The sequence below is a fragment of the Psammomys obesus genome, unplaced genomic scaffold (genome assembly GCF_907164565.1).
Source record: "Psammomys obesus unplaced genomic scaffold, mPsaObe1.curated_primary_1811, whole genome shotgun sequence".
Classification (NCBI taxonomy): Eukaryota; Metazoa; Chordata; class Mammalia; order Rodentia; family Muridae; genus Psammomys; species Psammomys obesus.
Genome location: NW_026596125.1, coordinates 17,698,328 through 17,717,875, shown reverse-complemented (window position 1 = coordinate 17,717,875; position 19,548 = coordinate 17,698,328). Strand labels below are relative to the sequence as shown.

Genomic DNA, 19,548 nt, shown 5'->3' with positions numbered 1-19,548 from the left:
TCTTTTTCTTTGGAAAAGACTTGAGGATTGGACTTCTGCCATGATGTTTTATTTGGCACCGGACAAATAGGAGTAGAAGCCTGGCCCAGAGGACTGGGATCAGACAGCCAAGATACGGTCTTTATCTGTAGGACCAACTATATTGTCATGTTTCTTCAACATGGTGCTCATTTATCATCCAAGAACAACCTGCTTTATAGCATTTGCTGATTGCCCTGGTGTAAATACTCTCATTGTGGTGTTTTCAAGCCACTATTCTGATGCCAACCATTTCCCACAATTCCTCAAAATGGCCCACCGACCCACAGTGAGCTGACTCCAGCATGCTACTGTATGGATTTATTTTAGTTTTCCAACATGCATATGGAATATGAAATGATACATTATATATGAATGATTCATAATATATGACCATGTCATCTCCAAGTATGATGGCGAGGAATAGGTGTGGAACAGGTCTGAAGTTCCCTAGAAATGTGGCTGCTCTAACAGTGACCCCATACCCACCTGGATTCTGAAACTCTGCACTGGTCTTGTTACTGGGGACACGGAGGTTCCCCTTTGGAGTTATTGGTCCCATTAGCAAAATAATTTAAAAATAGGCTCAGAAGGAGTCTTCAGGACAATTTTGTTCACATTTAAGAGAAAATATAGAGTACAAATCAGGTGAGAATCCTGGCTGCCACCTGGAGGAAAGATGGAGGAAAAGTCATATTCTTTAAGTTAGATAAGAATATCTTTGAAGTTGAAAGCACGCCCAAGAATGGAAGAGGGTGATGAGCTCAGGAAAAGGCCCCCGAACCATCCTTCGTGCAGTGGCTGTTTAGTCTTTCAGAGCCCCACCTCCCTCTGTATTACCTAAGTGCTTTTGGGGCACCTAAGTGCTTTTGGATAATGCCTTCTTGTGGATACTAACTTCTTTCATGCTAATCTTACTGCTGCTATCTTCTGCTTCCAAGCTGTGGTCCATAGCCTTCCTGGCCTTTGAGCTGGGATCATCCACAATCCCCTCTCAAAATGGAGTCACTGGGGTTCCAGTTTGATTCTCACAACCAGGTTTATGCTTTCTGTAACATACTGACTCAATTAGCTTCTTATTCCAGGGTCCAGTTGTGAGTTGGCTCTGGGGAGAGCCTGATGGTGTTAGCTGTATTGAGGGACTGTACTTCACATCACAGCATCATCAGTTACCAGTGTACACTAGAGACTCAGTCTCACTGGAGAGCAGGTGGGTGGGAGAGGTCTACAGGTCGGGGTATGTTTGGCTGGCCACCGTGACCAGCCAGGTTCTGTGGAAGTGGGCTTTGCAGAGTTAGAAACTCAGAGTCATTAGATCATTAACTTTCTTGGCCAGGAATTTTTTTTTTTCTGAAATTAACACTCTATCCAAGCTGCATGCCATTGGATCCAATTGAGTAAGCCTGAGGTGTCGTTAGGGATTTCCTGAAGAAAAGAAACCCTTTGGCCAGACTATGGACATAGCCAGGTCTTTGCTATTTCATGTGTTTAGTAGAAGGGAAAGGGTAGCAGAAAGGCCTTGTCTGTGTTTGTGGTCCAGGTGCTCACACACATCAGAGTCTTGCCGAGTAGGGGAAGGGTGATTTGAACCCATGGCCCTGCTCTGGAAGTGTGCTGAGAGGCTCACCAAAGAGTGTCCATGCAGTGTGGAGAAAACAAAGCAGATCCAAACACCTGTTCCCAGACCCCTTGTGATGCCCCTGCCACCTAGAACACAGAGCCCGGCATGGTGCTGTAAGCTTCCACCACTGGCCAGGCCTTTGGGTACCTTCTCCAGAAAAATGGTGGGAAAGATCCTAGGCATGCTAGCTCATGCCTGTAATCCTAGCACTTGGGAGGGTGAGGCAGGAGGATTACAAGTTTGAGGACAGCCTGGACTACACAGCAAGACCTTATCTCAAAAACAAAACAACCCTCTCCCCCACCCAAAATCTAGAAAAAAATTGGGTCTTTACAAATCTTTAATTCCCACAGCCTGGCCCAGCTGAACACAGAAAAATCAGATGTGCTCACGTCAAAGATGGAGCTAAGCAAATTAGTTTCTCTTGTGGAAGAACTAGCATCTGCAGTGGACATCTCCGTAGCCAGAGTGAAGGTGCAGACTGTGCCAGCTGCCCGTTGTCTTCCGCGCTGCTGGGTGACATAGCTCCCCAAGTTCCTTGTGTTCTCCTGTAGAAAAGGGACAGCTGACTGCCAAGATGACCTCACAGGAGGCCTCTTCACATTCAGGGTCCCGACAATATCTCCTGAAGATCTTAAAGCAGCCTCGTGGCCCCAGCCAGCCCTCTCCACCCCCGGAGGAGTGAGTCGATGGGTGGCTTCCCTGCTTTCCCTTCTGTGCCCTCCATCTCACCATCACTCACTGAGGCTTCCTGACGAATCAGGGAGTGCTAACAGCCGCGTCTTGGCGGAAGGACCCTCTAGACAAGGCATCCAGCCACAGGCCTGTGTCCACAGAGAGCCTCAGCTCCCCCTCTTGGCTTTCCCTTGGCTCCCAGGAAAACCAGCTCTCTAGTGGCATGGGGCACCTGGGACATCCCTGTGCCTGGGCTGGGGTGTGAAAAAAGCCTTGGGAGACAGAGGCTTGATTTTTCGGGGCTCTAGGAATTATGGGAGCAGATGGGCTGTAGGATCCAATTTTGATGCCAGGAACATGTTTCTGTATAAAGTAAATGTTTTCCCACTGTGGCTCTCCGGTGAGCGAGTAGAAGCGTAGTTCCTAAAGATGCAAATAAGTCTAGTCAGGAATAAATATTGAATGGAAACTTCAAAGCCTCTTGGATTTCTCCAGTTACAGACCCTGAAGATTTCTGTCCAAACAAGCAGACGCACACAGGTAGATGGAGGCTGGGGAGGGGCAGGTGGAAGGTTGAATAAATGAAAGAATATCCCATATTTAGTGTGTGTGGGGGAAGCACAAGAAGCCTATTGCCAAAGGAATTATTGTCATGTCTGGCCAAGACTTAGTGTCTTTTCCCTCCTCATGTGTGCATTGTATTTGTCATAGGAACATAACATATTATACATATTTATGGGCTATGAGGTGACATTTTAGTACATGTGCATATGTAACATGTAATGATTTGACTAATTGGCGTGTTCATTGCCCCAGAAATGTATCGTGTCTTTGTACTGTGAATATCCAAAATCCTCTCCTTATTGAAGTGTCAGCAACTGCCACCAGCACCTCCTGGGCTGTGAAGCGTCAGAAGCTGCTCCTCGGAGCCTGTTACAGCCCTCCTCCCCTGCACCCCTTTCTCTGCTCAGAGGCTTGGGGTGTTTTCAGTGCACCTTCCCCCTTTTCTGTTGCAGATCTCGCCTTGCAGATTTTTTTACCAACTGCCAGCCAGAGTCCAGGTCATCCAGCAGCTGTCTTAAGGAGAACTATGCAGACTGCCTCCTGGCCTACTCGGGACTGATTGGTAAGACCTGGGGAGGGGTCCAGGAGAACCTGGATTACACATCCATCTACAGCATCAGGCCACGTCTGTGCAGGAGTAATTTCCTAGTGGACTCTGGACTGGGGAGTTTGGAGATAGCCTGAGGGGAGGGAGGGAGGAAGAATTAGGAAGAAGGGAGGGAGAAGGTGTTGGAGAAAGGGAAAAGCTGGTAATTAAGGAGCAGGAAGGCCACAATTTTAAAGAAAGTAAAGCATCTGCATTGGAAAACTGGCCACACATAACAGAATCAGGGAATGTGGTTATTTGGAAGAAGAGAGAAAATCAAACAGAATTAATTGAATTAGAGAACTTTGGGGAGAAGGAGCTTGGAAGTCAGAGAAACTTTCCAAGAAATGACCCTTTGGAAATGGACACCCAGTCCTAAATAGCTCCCTGCCGTTCTCGTTCTTGGTCATGTGACTCCCGATGTACAAGGGATTGTTGAGATTTTTTTCCCCACTGTAAATAACTGTTTGAAAACAGGAACTGCATTTTCTTGTTTGGGAGGGCTGTGGCGCTAGGCACAGCTCAGTATTCAAGAGAACAGTAAAATTAAACAGGACTCCTTGGGGAAAGATCCAGACAGAGGCAGACTTATATCTGGGGTAAATAGATTGGGCAGGAAGAAAGGCGCTGACCCCATGTGCCAGGGAGCGCTGAGGCTTCTCTGTCAGGGCTCCATCACAGTTGGCTGTGGAAGGTGACACACAGCCCTGCCTCAGCTCCATCTCCCTCCCAGGGAGGCTCACGTACATGACCAGCTGGAAGAACCTCCCACTCAGCACAGGCTGAGCTCGTCACCAGAGTGCCTTCAGTGAGAGCCCTTGGTTTAAGGGGGTGGGTGTTTCATGCAAGGCTGCCCCAGGCACTCCCAGCTTTTCGGGGGACACCTCTGAGCCGTACCATACCCATAATAATACGGTTACACTTCCTCCAGGTAGGCACCATTTCTGTGGCTCTGTACAGCCCCAACCAAGGTTAGAACTGCAGAATGTATTCATACTCTCTGTACTGAGGGTCTTAGTCCATGCCTGGGATAATACATGAAATTACACACTTGCAGAAATAACAAAAACAGTTAAGCCATTTGTACTGTTTAAAAAGAAAACAAAACAAAAAGAGAAGTAAAGCCAGGGATGCTCCCAGAAGGCAGTGCTAAGTCTGTAGATGTAATCTCACTCCCAGATGTAATCACCGTTAGTGCTTCAGTCTGTGTCCTTCCAAGAGCTGACACTCATTGACTCTCCTGTGAGTGGCCAGGGTGAGGGCCTGCCAGCATCTGCATGAGCTCATTCCTAGGCTTGGCAAAGCCTTATGTGCTTGAGGATGATGAAACACGTGGCAGGGAGCACGTGGCAGATGGAGTGTGTTGTGCAGGCCAAGATTTCCGTCCTGGGTCAGTATCTCTTCTTTCTGTGGTGCCCTGAGTTGGTGGCGCCCAACTCCTGCACAGAGATCGTTCTGGCTTTCCACTGTGGCATCTGAAGGGCAGAGGCTTTGACCTCCTCACTGGCCAACCAGACCTCTCTGTAAGATGCAGAACAAACTCTCATGCTAATGATGAGATATGAGTCCAAAAAAGTAATAGACCAGTAGGATAATGACAATATGCCCTTGGCCTCAGAAGAGCTTCTACAAGCTATTGTTCTCTTTGTAGCCAAACTCATCCTTTGGATTTCTGACCACCTACTACTTCTTCCTTCCACAAAAGCAACTAAAAACAGAAAGTTCTTGGCGTCTGTGAGCCTTGCCTGGTATGAGCCACCCAAGAAAAGACATTTGGATTTTATTAAATATCTATGCGTTGTGTATTTCTCCCAGAGGAGAACTCACCAGAAAAACCACAAGTCATAAGCAGGAAGGCCTGCCCACACACCATCTCTGTGGGAACTGGTGTGATCCATAGACAACACTTCGGAGTCCCTGAGTGGGGGATCCCACTGTTCCCCCGCCTTCCTTCGGTGTATTCTTTCTTCTTCCTTCCTTAGAGTCGGGTGTAGCCTGCTGGCTGCAGATTATCTTTGTATTTATGGAGGACCGTGAGCTCCTCTGCCTCCACCTCTCAAGCTCTGGGTGCCAGGCGTGCAGTGCCATGCCTGGCTTCTGCCATGCTGTACATCGGACAAACTGATTGGTGTGTAGAAGCTGATCTACACACCAACCATCTCTTTTCACTGTGCATGATTTTACTTAAATCAGTTGAGCATCTGGGGAATGGAAGCTTCCCTGTATACATTTGTAGACATTCCGGATGTGGGGATCTCATTAGAAGCGTCTACTCTTCCCTGAGTTACCCTAAAGAAGCTGCTTGCTTCTGAGGAAACTGGGTTAAAAGCCTTAAAGAAATTTTTTAAGATATGTGCACCCAGAACTCTCTATTTATGAAGATTAATGACATTTTCAAGAAAATGCAAGGGATTTGGCAACTCATAGATTCTAAATTAATTCTTGCCTCCTCCGTGACATCCATACCATTTGTGCAGGAAGAAAATAAAACCCAAGGAGTTTGCCTATAATTTTTAAAGTAACTGTGTAAATTATTTTATGTGTTCAAGATAAATTGCTAAGAGAATGCTCCGCTTAATGTAATTTCCCACCCAGCAAACAGAGAGTTTGCAGTTAGCTGTGGCATTTCCACTGTCAGGCCAGCATCTGTTTCTTCTTAGGCCACAGGAGAGTGGCGTCCACACAGACCAGCAGCGGCAACACGGCTTGTCTCTTTCTCTCTTAGGCACAGTCATGACTCCCAACTACATAGACTCCAGCAGCCTCAGTGTGGCCCCCTGGTGTGACTGCAGCAACAGTGGCAATGATCTGGAGGAGTGCCTGAAGTTCCTGAACTTCTTTAAGGACAATACGTGTCTCAGTGAGTTTTCAAAACCTAAGATGCATGTCAGTGCGTACATGTGTTCCTGAGCTGAAGTTCCGTCCCTTTGTTAGCTCCCCTGTTCCGTCCCTGTCTCCCTCCCTTTCCTGATGGCTGTTGGTGACTCCTGTTTCTTTTGGCACACTCAGTGCACAACAGAGAGCCACACAAGTGATGAACCAGGTGCTGCCAGGCCCGAGATCCAAAGGCCTGTGAGGACAAGAGATTCTAGTAACCGAGGGGAAAGAATACCTCTACCCACAGATGAGGTTTTCATCTTGGCAGCCAAGGGAGAGTCCTTTCCCAGGTTCTGAAGAACTTGGAAGAATATGTAATGTGAAAAGCTCAAACAGAGTTGATAGGACTGGCCTCCAGGATCATCAGTCCCTTGCAGTCAGGGCTGGCTCCAAGTCAAAGCAATAGTCTGTCTTGGCTGGGGAGTCTGGCCATGCAGCAGGGCTACCCCGGATTATGGCTATCTTGGGAGTTGATGAGCCTTGGTGACCAGGGCATTCCTCTTTGGGGACAGGACTGGTCACTCTTATGGCACTTTGGAATTCTGTTTGGCAAAGGGACAGGGACATACAGATGTGAACCATGGGCATATCAGAAAATCTTAAAAAGTGGGACACTGGCTCTCTCTCACACACGGTTCCATGATGGGTGGGCATCCTCTGCATGACAGTCCAACCCAGTGTTACAAGGGGGTGGGCTCCATGCAGTTTCCTTCTCTGTATTCCACATGAGGCCCCTAGGAGATCCAAGTGCCTTATCCACATGACCGCTGAGTAAAAGGGTAACATTCTTACAGACCCTGAGTGGTAGAGTTTTGATCCAAAGCTTTGGTCCTTGCATAGCCTCCTGACTCCCAGTGACCTGTTCATGGCTGGTACCAAAGGACCTGCTATCATGAGTGTAATCTAGATGTCAGGGCCAAGTTTGGCTTCTTTCAGCTTGTGATTTACCGACTATATGGAAAACATCTCATGGGGATTTCAATTTCTTCATCATTCCTCCAGGGGAAAGTAAAACTCAAGCTTTCTTGATACGTGCTTTGAACAATGTAGCTGCAATGCTCTAGTTTGGTTCTTCTAAAAACAAAATGATCTGTTGAGTTCTTAGGTACCATTTAAACTCAGAAAAGGAGCCATAAATATGGAGGCGTTTGCTCAACATTGGGTGTGCTAGTGTGTGACAGTTGGACCTTTTGTTTGGGTTTCATTTTATGCATCTTCTTTTTTAAAATATCTTGTACTCTTCTTTTTGAATGCAAGTTTTAGCAAAAATAAAGCAGGAGAAAATTTGTTCCTCAGAGAGAAATTAAAGTTGTCCCTCTTTGGTAATATTTTGGTAAAGAGAAGAATAGTTTTATTACTGACTTTTGAATAAAAACAAATGCCAAAGCCAAAATCTTTCATTATCAGTCCACTTACCCTGGTTTGCATGGGGCACAGGACTGCAAACACAGTGTCTTACAGAGGGCCTGAAGCAGAAGCCGTCACAGTTTCTTGAACACGACTCAGATGTGGAAACCTCATTCCGCGTCCTGCCAGCTAAGCCAGGCTTCTCTCAAAGTCCCCTACCATGAGTGCAACTTCAGCATCATTTGGTTATAGTTTATGAATGGGAAATGGTCTGTTTAAAGCCAAGTGCATGGCAGATGGACATGTAAGGAAGAGAGATTTTGTCCTCTCTTGGAGGTCTGCACCACCCTTGTGTGGTAGGTTTTGCTTTTTGCCTTCCTGGTGATAGTTGTGTTTGAGGGTGTGGCTTTGGTCTTCTGCTGCTGTCTCTGCTGTCCAAGACCTTGTGTTTAGCACATGGAGCCACACCTTGAAGTGAGTGGGTATATCAGGAATACTTCAGTAACTGAGCAAGAGAACAGCTGAGCTCAAGCGTGGGGCTGGCACAGCTGGGTAGCGGGCGGGCTTTGTGACAACTCTGTTGTCCTTGTCCTGAGGCCACTTGGGGGATCTGGTCCTCAGGTTTGCCTCTCTCTGTGGTCTGTTTAGCACTTAAACCTCAGAGCCAGGCTCGAAGGATGAAGCTGCATCATTTGGAAGCGGGCTCTTACAGACCCCACGGCCCCCAGCGTGGAGTCGCAGAAAGCAAGCTTCCAGTTCTTCTAAACTTGAAGGATGACAACTTTAAGACAAAATGTCACTTCTGCGGGACGACTGGGGCTCTGTTATTCTGTCTTACATATCGAAAAGTGCCGAGTAAGCGTCATGCATTAGCAGTGTGCACTTTCAGCTCCCAAATGAAGGGGTTTGATTTCTTATACAATGACTATGAAAAAAAAAATTGTAAATCCAGGGCAAATCCCTAAAGACCTGATTAAAAACTGTTTTTTATTCATTTTGGGAAGGGAACAACACACAACCAATTTACTCTTGCCATAAAAACAATCTAATCCCATGAAATTATAATAAGCTTTGAAAGTTTCACATTTCAAACTTTTCATTTAGACAGGGTTTGCCTATCTAATTATGCAGATTTTGTTTGGAAGACTGGAAGCAGAAAGGAGAAAAATAATCATACTTAAATTTTCACTAGATACCGATGAGGTTTGGGGTAGATTTTTCTTCTAAAGAAACTGGCTGCACTCTGCTGCCAAGTGAGTATTTGCGCTGCTTCGGGGTGAAGAAAATGGCACTGGCAAATCTCTGTTCAGGGTAGAGTTCTAATGCAGCGCAGGGCTTTCTTTTTCCTGAAAATGATGAAACTGGGGCCACTTCTGAATCTGTGGATGTCTTTCAAAGGGCTGACAATGAGTTCTTGCTGGCTGGGGGTGTAGCCAGTGTCCTGCTCAGTGGTTAATGAGTGGATTGATTTTTGAGTACCTGATCCAAGAGACTGGTTCTCAGCAGCAGTAAGGGGGCTAGGCATGGGGGATGGGTGTGTGGGATGGGGGTGAGTGGGGGAAGGGTGTGTGGAGATGAGTGTGTGGGGTGGGTGGTGAGTGGGGGGATGGGACGGGCAAGGGGGAGGATGGGTAGGGTTGATGGGGGAATGGGGGACAGGTTTTGTTCTGAGACATCAGTGCTATAACCAAAATTGCTCCTGTGCCTCTTTTGCTGTACTGGTCCTGCCTGTTATGTTTGCTGTTGGCCTCTGAAATGGGATTTCCTTTTGTTTTACTGCAGAAAATGCAATTCAAGCCTTTGGCAATGGCTCCGATGTGACCATGTGGCAGCCAGCCCTCCCAGCACAGACCACCACTGCCACCACTACCACTGCCTTCCGGGTCAAGAACAAGCCTCTAGGGCCAGCAGGGTCTGAGAATGAAATCCCCACACACGTTTTGCCACCTTGTGCAAATTTGCAGGTGAGGAGTTGGCCTGGGTTTCCTGTGAGAGCTGCACTCTGGGAGGAGCTGCGCTCATTGAAAGGTATCACTCAGATTTGAAGGTTTTCAGAGAAAGCTTCTTGGCATGTACACGTGTGTTCATACATACAATGTGGGAACCTTGGTGTCAGCCATCTTCCTCCATCTTGTGTGAGACAAGAGCTCTTGCTGGGCTCTGTGTAAGCCAGGCTAGGTGTGAGCCTTGGGGCTTATCTCTGCCTCCTGCCTTGTAAGAGGGATTACACATCAAGCTACTGTGTCTGGCTTTGATGGGTTGTGGGAATCTGAGCCCAGGTCTTCACGAATGTATGGCGAGCGTACTGGTGCTGAGCTGCTTGAGCCATCTCTCCAGCCCCATTGCATCTGGGAGTCGTGATGTCTCAGAGTGACGAGAAAGACAACCGTGGAGCTGAGTGCCACTTGCCGTGGCTGGGACTTTGGTCAAGGCTCTATGAAGTGAGGGGTCTGGGCAGATGCACCACAGAGGATTTTTCTGGGGGTGGAGGTGGTAGAGGTGAGTTGGCTGTCTATATTTGTGGCTGATTCTGTGTTCTTGGTAAAGCAGCAACATATCAAAAGAGGGAGTTCTTGGCTCATTACCATTACAGCCATTCAAACCTACATTGGACTATTTCACTGTCTCTGAAGGGAAGTCGGAGGCCGGGTTACTAGCTGCTGTGTAGAGTCCCTGAAAAGCTAGTTATTTGCAAGGAAAAAACATGCTTTCCCAGAGTAAGGGAAGCTGCACAGTGCCATGGAAAACCTCATGTGTGCCCAGAGCCAGTGAAAATGATCAACAAACTTCTTGAAGACCAACCCAGGTGTGCCTGAGCAGAAGCAGAGTATAAACATGGCAGTTTCCACCTTCAGTCAGAGGGAGCGTTGTCCATTCTGCCATTTTATTGCGTTTTCATAGTAGTACGGACTCAGCTGTCAACAGACAGTGGTTACGTGGAGGCTTGCAGGGTTCCTGTGCAGTTTGACTCTGTGAAGACGCTCTTAGTGGCCGGAGGGGAAGGGCAGTTACTCTCTCACAATGGCTCCTGCATCAGAGGATGTAAGTGTCAGGAAAACAATGTTTCTGTTCAAGTCTGGGCATTGGTGGGTCACAGAAGCAGGGCTAGGAATCCTGGAATGTCACCTGTCCATGGTTTTGCCTATATGCTGGGACAAAGGGAACCACATGGTGGCTTCTGCCCTCTGTGGGGCTGGGGAAGGGATGGTTTGTCCCTTTGCTGTTGTAGGACTGTTACAGGGTCTCCTGTATCCCTGACTGACCTGGAACTTGCTATGTAGCTAAGGCTGACCTTGAACTTTTGGTCCTCCTTCCTCTGCTCCCAGAGCACTGGGTTGCAGGCATGAGCACCAAGCCCAGTTCATGCTGAGGACAGAGCCTGGTGCACTGCTTTCAGGCGCTATGATGGGACCTCACTCTGACTACCGAGCATCTCTCCTCCCACCTCCCTGGGAGGGTCCTCTCCCGAGCTCTGGGAAGAAGCTTGGGAGTGCCTTCTCCATTCGTGAGTGCTGTGCTCTACAAAGTGCTGAGAGGTTTCCCCATCTTCTTTGTACAGCATCACCTTGCTGTCAGTGCCCTTCGCCTGAGCTGTGGTCCCTGTCTCCTACCCCTCCTGAGTTCCCGCTTCAACACTCTCAGACATCTTCACTCACACCAAACATCAGGGAGAAACTGGACCACGCAGCTCAACATCAGGACCAGTGTTCTCTGGAATCCTGAAACGCTCTTGAGCCCTTTCCATCTGCTCATCTCCCTCTGCAGAGAATGATGGGGCTGGAGGCAGCACGGGGAGGGTTGGGGGTAGCATGGAGGTGCTCAGTGGCATCTCCATTTTGCAGGACACTCTGAGTCTGAAACCGATTTGTTGGGTCTCCCGGCCTGGAGGAGGGGCTCTGAATTCAGACATGACCGTCTCTCCTCTGCCGCTGTCCCCATCACCTTGCCTTCCTGCTGCAGACACACAGTCAGCCTTTGCTCTCTGGGCCTCCCACACTTAGACTCCAGTGTCAGTAAACCCAGCGGTTGGATGAAGGTCAGGACCTCGTCCTCATAAGCTGCTGAGGGTCGTCCAGGAATGCTTTCTGATCAGTAAAGAAGGGGAGCTTTTGCTTCGGCAAAACCTACATCATTCTGTACACACTTGGAGATACAGAAGGCGACTTAAAGACTACACAGACGTGAGCTTTCAGAACCAACTCAAAGGTTCACTTCTCAGTGAATGACATCTAACAGGCCAGGTGCAGCTTGCCCACATCTCAGATTAATCACCGGAAACCATGATGCTGCAGTTCCATCCTTCCTTGAGTGGAGAAGACTCTGTCAGCCATAAAATGTGTCCTCTGCTTCCCAGTTCCTTTCCCTGTCCCAGCTCCTGGCTTGGGCTCTTAGGATGGGTGTGTCACCTCCAGCACAGATATGCCATGCCAACCCTCCCTACCAGGAGACTCTGTGTACCACCATACAGTTACCCTGGCAACGCTGAGGCACACATTAGATTCATTCCCCAGAAACCATGTCTTTCCACTTCCTGTGTTAGGACAGGCGCTCTGCTTTGTAAACAGAGGGACAAGATAAAATTAAAGAGTGCTGTTTATCTCAGGTCTGCCTCTGTTGACTTCTGAAGAAATTGGATTGGCAGGACTGAGGACGAACACACCTCCCTTCCTTGTGATGCATAGGGAAGTTTAGCAGGGGTTGGCGTCTGGGAGAGGAGGCCTTGGGTTTCATTGAACCTGTGGTTATGCCTAAGACATGGAGGAGGGCATTAGCACTGTGCTCATACAGGACATGCTAATTCTTGTCCTCCTTGTCCTGTGAGCACGAATATCACCTAGCTGCATTTGTTGAGACAGGGCTAGAATGGATGCTCCAGGATGATGTAGCTGGTCCTTAGTCGGCTGGCCACATGACTGGTCCGTTACAGGAACGAACGGTTCTGCCTGGCTGTGTTCCGGGATGGGAGTCTGAGCATGCTGAGGCGCAGTGGTGTGAGGCAGAGCTGGCGGCTGGAGAGTAGCACATTTCCCAGTTCCAGAGATGTGGCCCCTCTGTCCCCTTTCTCGTCAGAGCACCCCTGTGGGGCGGGACTCCCAGGAGGCGCATTCTCTAGGTCTGCCTTTCCTTTGTGCCTGCCTGGCTGTGGGTAGCTGAATTACCGTTTGCCAGGGGGTCCTAGAAATAAAATGGTGTTTGTCCCTGCTGCCTGTGTCACGACTCAGAACAGTGAGGCAATTGAGAGGATAGTGACTTCACTGAAACTAGTGTCTTTGGCAGGCTAATCCCAAAGCCAGTATATCTTTTTGCCTCACTTTCACATTAGGAATGGAGAGTGAGAGTAAGCAAAGGGCAGGAAAGAAAGACAAGGGTGCTGCCCTGCCGAAGGTCAAGACAGGAGTGAAGGGCAAATCTACAGCCCACACTCAGGGCTGCTTCTGGATTCAGGTCCAGGACACAGGACTGAAATTTCACCAATGAAAGTTTTGTAGCTCTGTGACCTCTTCAGGGTGACCTACATGAAGAATGGCGGAAAGATAATTTGAGGCCATAGACTAGGGTTGATGACAGTGGCAAGTGAAGGGCCCTCACCTGAGCACATGGTCCCTGCGGCTGACTTAGGACTCTGCTCAGAGCAGGACTCCCAGGAGGCGCATTCTCTAAGTCTGCCTTTCCTTCGTGTCTGCCTGGCTGTGGATAGCTGGATTACCGTTTGCCAGGGGGTCCTAGAAATATCCTCAAATGCTGTTTGTCCCTGCTGCCTGTGTCACAACTCAGAACAGGATTTGCTTGAACCATCTTGGAATCCATTGGTAACAGATCTGGAGACAGCCAAAGACTTTGGCAGCCTTAAAGTTCACTTCCCGTGAGAAGCGCCCTCTTGTAATATTTTTAAATACACAATAACACGAGGAGAATCTTGGGGACTGGAGGACCTGTCTTAACATTTGAGAGAGACTCCCCCTTGGAAGGAAAAAAAATAAGAATATGCATTTGTTGTTTTTTTTTTTTTTTTTCAAAAGTCTGCCTAGAAGTGTAATCATCAGTAAACCAGCCACATATCCACCTGGGAAAGGGCAGCGCAGGGCCTGGAGATCACGGGCTCGCGGGTAACTGGAAGGATCTGCTTTAAGAAACAACTTGATTGATTAGTACAAAATGTCAAGGCAATGTCCAAGTGCTGGCCCCCCGAGGTGAGAAAATACTGGGTTTGGGGTAACCTGCCAAGCTCCCATGTCAGGATTAATTGGCAGCATACTAGTAACAAGCGTGACGCAAGCTGGGCTATTGTTAGCCTGTCTCTCTGGCTTGTACGGAACGGTCGTGGGGGAAATGAAGAAACCTTAATAATTCTACCAATTACTTCATCATCTGTGCACTTGAGTGGCCTGGCAGCTGGAAACACTTGCAGTATTTAAACCAAGAGAGTGTACTTGTCGCCTAGGTAAGGCCAGCACCTCTGGGGATGTAAGTGGAGAGCCCTGGGCCGGGAATCTGCGCACTGTTAGCTCCAGCGCCCCAGCGAAGACTCTTTATGCAGTGTCTAATTGCAGGAGTTTTGCATTGGCTATCAGGAGGGGGAGGCTCCCAGGATTACCAAAACCCACACCCTCTTTCTTTCCAGAGGGAAAGGGTCTCACATTGTACTCCAGGGTGACCTTAAACCTGTATCATTCTGGCTACCTCAGCAGTCCACGTGCTGGGATTTTACATATGAGTGAACATACCTTCATCAGGTTCGCTTTGTGTAGTCCTGTATGCATGCCTGTTATGGGGGTACAGGTGGACATGTGTGAGTGTACAAGTCACGTGCCATTCCTCAGGAAGCCATCCACCCTGTTCTGAGACAGTATGTCACTTGATCTGGAACTTTCAGATTAAGTTTGGCTGGCTGCTACACAGACCACAGTAGGGATTTGCCTTTTTCTGCCTCCCTGGTGCTGGACGTGTGAGCGTGTGGCAGGTCCTCAGTGTTTGCTTGGCATGTTTTACCCGCTGAGCTGTCTTCCCAGAAAACAAGCCCAGCCTTGGGCCTGAGGTCGAGACACAGCAGGTGAAAGAGCACATGCTCCGTTCAGATCCAGCAGGACGGCTGCGGGCCATTGGCAGCCCAGTAAAGCACATCTGTGTGTGAGACACGGAAGTCCACCAAGCGTTGATCCAAGATGTGGGTCCCCTCATGCTCGAGACAGCATTGCAGAGAGGAGCAGCTGTCTGGGTTGTGAAAGGTGTGGGTCAGGCCAGGCTTTGTAAGGAGGGTTCCTGCCCGATAGCGATGCAGAGTCAGCTCGCCTGCTGCCCCTGCACCCTGAAATGGTGCCCACCAGTAGTCTCTCCTTGTTAGAGCTCGTCAGTTCGCTCGTCAGTTCTAAGTGGTTCTCAGCAGGGTCGCCTGAACTCTCTTCATTCTAGTCAGAGGCAGAGCTAAGCTTACTGCATCTTTCGCTGCAGGCTGAATCTGATGGGAAGTCACCTAGGGCCAGATCAGAGGCATGTGGGAGGACGTTCGGTTTAACTCTTCCATATTATGCCTGAGAATATTGGCTAGGATCTATATTTAGAAGGCTCCCCTGCCTCCTCTGCCCCAGTACCTTGTGGGTTCCAAACACAATCCATTTGTTCCAGATAGGGCCAGACCTGTCTAGAACTGATTTTGAAACTTCCCAGCAAGAAGGTGATTATCCCAAACTGCTAAATACCCAGGGCTCTGCTGGTTGTGACCAAGCGCAAATTTTTAAGTGTCAAATTTTCAAAGGAAAGCTGCCAGTGGGTGTTCTGTAAATCATTTGTGCCGGCAGACTGACCCCATTATGTCAGCTAATCCTGGAAATACAGGAGGTAAATTTAAATCTTCGAGCATGAAGCACTTAATCAATATTCTAAATGTTTTTCTTGCAATTTATGCTTGCAGAGCAATGGGGTGCTTTGGCGTCCTGTTAATCTTCTGTCGGTGAGGAGACACAAGAGAGCCCATGGTGGTAGGGCTTCACCTGGTGAGAAGGCAGCCCTGGGGCAGAGAGGAGGGGCCTCATTTCTACTCCAGGTCTGTCTGGGGCAGGCTCTTCAGGCCTCTGAGTTCCTCTTGCTTCAACCTGGATTAGCCCCAGGTATTTCTCACGCCTTCCTCCTTAAGTGTGCCGGATAGCCGGGAGCTGTTCCCCCGGAGGAGGCAGACCTAAGGAGTTAGGTGGGCCTGACTCCCGCCTCCCTGTTATTTTGTGTCAGTGAAGCATGTCCCTTCACCTTTCTGAATTTCTGCTCTCAAACACAATTCATGTTTTGAGTTTCTGGCTTTTATTAAGGAACAGTTCAAGTGTGCACAGGGCCAGCCAAGCCCTTGGCACTTGGAAAGTGGCTGTACTCCTCACAGGTGTATTCAGTGCCTCAGAGACGTCTTGGGAATGCTCAAGCTGCTAAGGAGAGTCTGTTCCGAGGATGCGGGAGGGGGCCGTAGTAGATGAAGCTCTTTAGATTTTGTTTTCTTATTTGTTAGAAGGAATTAAATGTCAGCAGACAGCCAAAGGGTGGGTAGGGTGTTCTTCGTATTCTGGGCCAGGAAAGGAAGAGAACCCCGAAGCAGAAAGGCCCAGGTCTTTCTTGGGGGGTTAGAACTGCTCCAGAGCCATCTTGGCAGCTAGATAATTCTCTCGGTAGCTCTGTCCTAACAGTGTGCTCCCTGGAGCTGCAGCGTAAGTCAGACCATCCAGCATGTCAGGAGAGCGGGTCTGTCTGCCGAGAGCCTCGCTGTGCTTCTAACCAGTGCTGACGTGGGGAACAACTGTTAGCAGCAAACACTCTTAGTTATAGAAAGAGACGATATCCGAGAACCATCCCTGTCTCTCAGAGTCACAGCCCAGGACTGGAGCTGTTCCCGTTTCTATACGGCACTGGCGAAGTCTGGGTTTAAGATTTATTATCTTGATATTCTCATTTATAAAAGGTCATCCATCATAGGCTCTTAATAGCATGTGTGCAACCAAGGGCTCCGTGTGCTCAGTGTACATGCTTATAATCCCAGCTCTGGGAAAGCAGAAACAAGCAGATCTCCGGGGCCTGCTGGTCAGCCATCACAGCCTGCTTGGCGTGCTCCAGGCCAGGGAGGGCCTGTCTCAGAAGAAAGCAGATGGCAGCCTGAATTGCAGCACCCGAGATTGTCATCTACGTGCACAGGTGTACATGTGAAGGTTCACCTTCACACGCGTGCGGTCCCCTCCCGCCCTCCTCGTACACATGCACGGGTGCACAGACATATCAAAATCAGAGTGAGACAGTTTGGTGTTAATAAGCCCGGCTGTATGCACCAGTGTCCACGGATGAGCCCAGAGTAGCCCCTGAAATCAGTACGGTTTCCCTGTCTGTTTTTCGGACGAGACCAAGGAACAGACAACATTGACCAGGAGAGGAGATGTTCTAAAGCGAAATCTCCTCCGTGCTTCCAACGTGCCTGTCCCGTGTTACCTAAACCAGAGGACTTTAAACATTTCACTTCCCGCTAACCTTATTCATCACCATAGATTAAATCAGTCCCTAAATCCTTGTTGAACATCTGGCAGACTGAAGTGTCGTATGGCATAAACCAGCGGAGAGGGAAGCGATGATGACTGTTCTGAGGCCGGCCGGTGTGCTACAGCACAACCTGGTCTCGGCACTGCCGCCAGGATCTGCTGTCAGACCGCGGCCACATGCAGACTGCTTTTAGGTGCCAGCTCCATTTCTGGGCTCTCCTCCCAGTCTGACCAGCTGGTTACAGATGCAGACATTTGCAGGAGCTTCAGGATCTGGTCACTAGAATGACTCATGGACTCAAAAAATTGCTGTTAACAGCTTTGTTGTAAAGGATGCAAAGCAGGACCGGCCAAATGACGGTATAAATAAGGTCCGGGAGGGCTTTCGTCAGGGATTTCTCGGGGTGCCCTTCCCCGTGGAATGAGCACCCATTATTTTGTCACAGGAATGTGCTTTCTACTCACGAAGCTCCGTGCAACCCACTGGCTGATGTTTCTGTTGGAATTGCATTAAGTAGGAACTGAAGATAACTGCCAGTCCTCCCCAGATAGTCTCGGGGAGTCAGGTCAGCTTGACTCAAAGCTCAGACCCAGAAACCCAAGGTTGGCTTTTCTGGTTGCCGGCCTCCATCTTGAAGTATCTCATCACCACACACTCAGGTACTCTCTTGGGGCTGACGAGTAAAGACACTGTCAAGAATCCTGAAGGATTTACAAGTTGTCTCTAAGAAATAAGGGGAAAAGCCAATCACATCCTTTATTGGGCAAAAGTGACATATCAGAGCAGATTGTTTTAAATGGGGTTGCAGGCTTCGACACATGCTGCCAGACCTGATGTAAGGAACTGGACTTGAAAGTGAGCCTGGCTCCCTCAGTGTCTTCTAGCCGTGAAAACCAGGGCAGATTACTTATCCTCTCTGCCTCTCTTCTTACTAGTCGTGCTAAGTGTCACTTGGGAGGCCTTTCCACACTGAGGCTCTGACTCCTGGGGCCTGAGGTTGCAGGGACATCAGAAGCTACACCTGCATGGAAGCCAAGCTGTCCCAGGCAGCCTGCGGATCAGGTGTGCGCTGCCTCCGGGCAGCAGCTGCTATCAGATTGTGGGCTTGTAAAAACTTAATTCAGGAAACGATTTCTTTGTATTGGCACGTTTGTATTGTAGCAAGCTTAGGTTCGGCATATTGTTAGACTACATAATGCCGTAATTTAAGATTATTTTATCAGCAGTAAAGGCTTTTTTGTAATTCATTTAAAAAGTTGTAATGGGTTTGAGCATCTTCAGTATAGTTAATAATACAGCATTTTATAGCTGGCTGTAAAATTTCAGATTACAGTTTTTGCAATTGTGCAATTCTATTTTATAGTTTAATAATTGTTCAAATGAAGGAGAATGTAAAGTTCCTTAAAACCAATTTAATGACTTAGAAAAATAGCTTTTATCAAAATCTATTGCACACCTTTAATGAGCCCAGATGTCCCCCTTTCAACAGAGACCTAGTTTTCTCAACTAGATACCTTCCCAATTAAGCACACACAGCGCAGTAACTCTGGCTTACAGTTTTTCTCTTCCCCCTTTTATCCCTAATCTCCTGCAAATAGAATAAACCTATTTGTTGAGTGAGCAGCCAGGCTGGATAGCCTCAGCTGAGCAGGCAATAAATTGCTTCTCTCTTGAGAAGTATTTTCCTTTTCATAGACATCTCCTTGATGGCCGTCTCAGCTCCAGTTCCTAAGTCTAACAGAGACTCTTACTAACACTTGCAGATAGCTTGTTCTCCACTGTTTTGTAAAGTGAGTAGCAAAAATGAGAGCCTTGCATTATAATAATTTAAATATGTGCTGTCATTATGAGTCATAGAAAGGTTAGCATACAGCATCAAGGAGAAGGGCCCATCTCACTCTGTCATTGAAACTGTAGTGTAGGTTACTGTAGTTTTGGAATAGGGCGTGAGCATGTCGTCCGACAGCCAGCATCAATACAGTAAGTGGCTGAAGGCCATGTCCACAAACAGGGTCTTGCCCTACAGAGACTCAGTAGCAGGGCCCAGAGTCCTGTGTGGCTCTCCGTTGACTGCACCTGGATCAGATCCCTGTCTACGGCTCGTGAAAATGGTACTTGCCAGAATACACCCTTGCCGCAGGGCTCTTTCCTCTCTGGGTACAGTCTGGGATCCGGGGCACTGGTTCATCACTGCTTTTGTTTTCTCATGGGGTTAGGTGGCTGTGCTTTCTGATCTCATGGCCTGTGGTGAGTTCAGGCAACATTTCCATCCATTTCTCAAGGACGGAATGCATTTCAGAGCCTGTGTGTGTGTGTGTGTGTGTGTGTGTGTGTGTGTGTGTGTGTGTGTGTGTGT

General features: G+C 48.4%; 1 protein-coding gene across 2 annotated transcripts in view; it reads left to right on the top strand.

The window, feature by feature from the left end:
- Nucleotides 1-19,548, top strand: part of Gfra1 (GDNF family receptor alpha 1) — a 193,968-nt gene that overhangs the window by 162,464 nt on the left and 11,956 nt on the right. For both annotated transcript variants that reach the window (XM_055591547.1, XM_055591546.1), the window contains 3 exons: nt 3,331-3,440; nt 6,190-6,324; nt 9,471-9,652. In XM_055591547.1, coding sequence (XP_055447522.1) covers nt 3,331-3,440; nt 6,190-6,324; nt 9,471-9,652 — 427 coding nt within the window. The remainder of the gene's footprint in view (nt 1-3,330; nt 3,441-6,189; nt 6,325-9,470; nt 9,653-19,548) is intronic.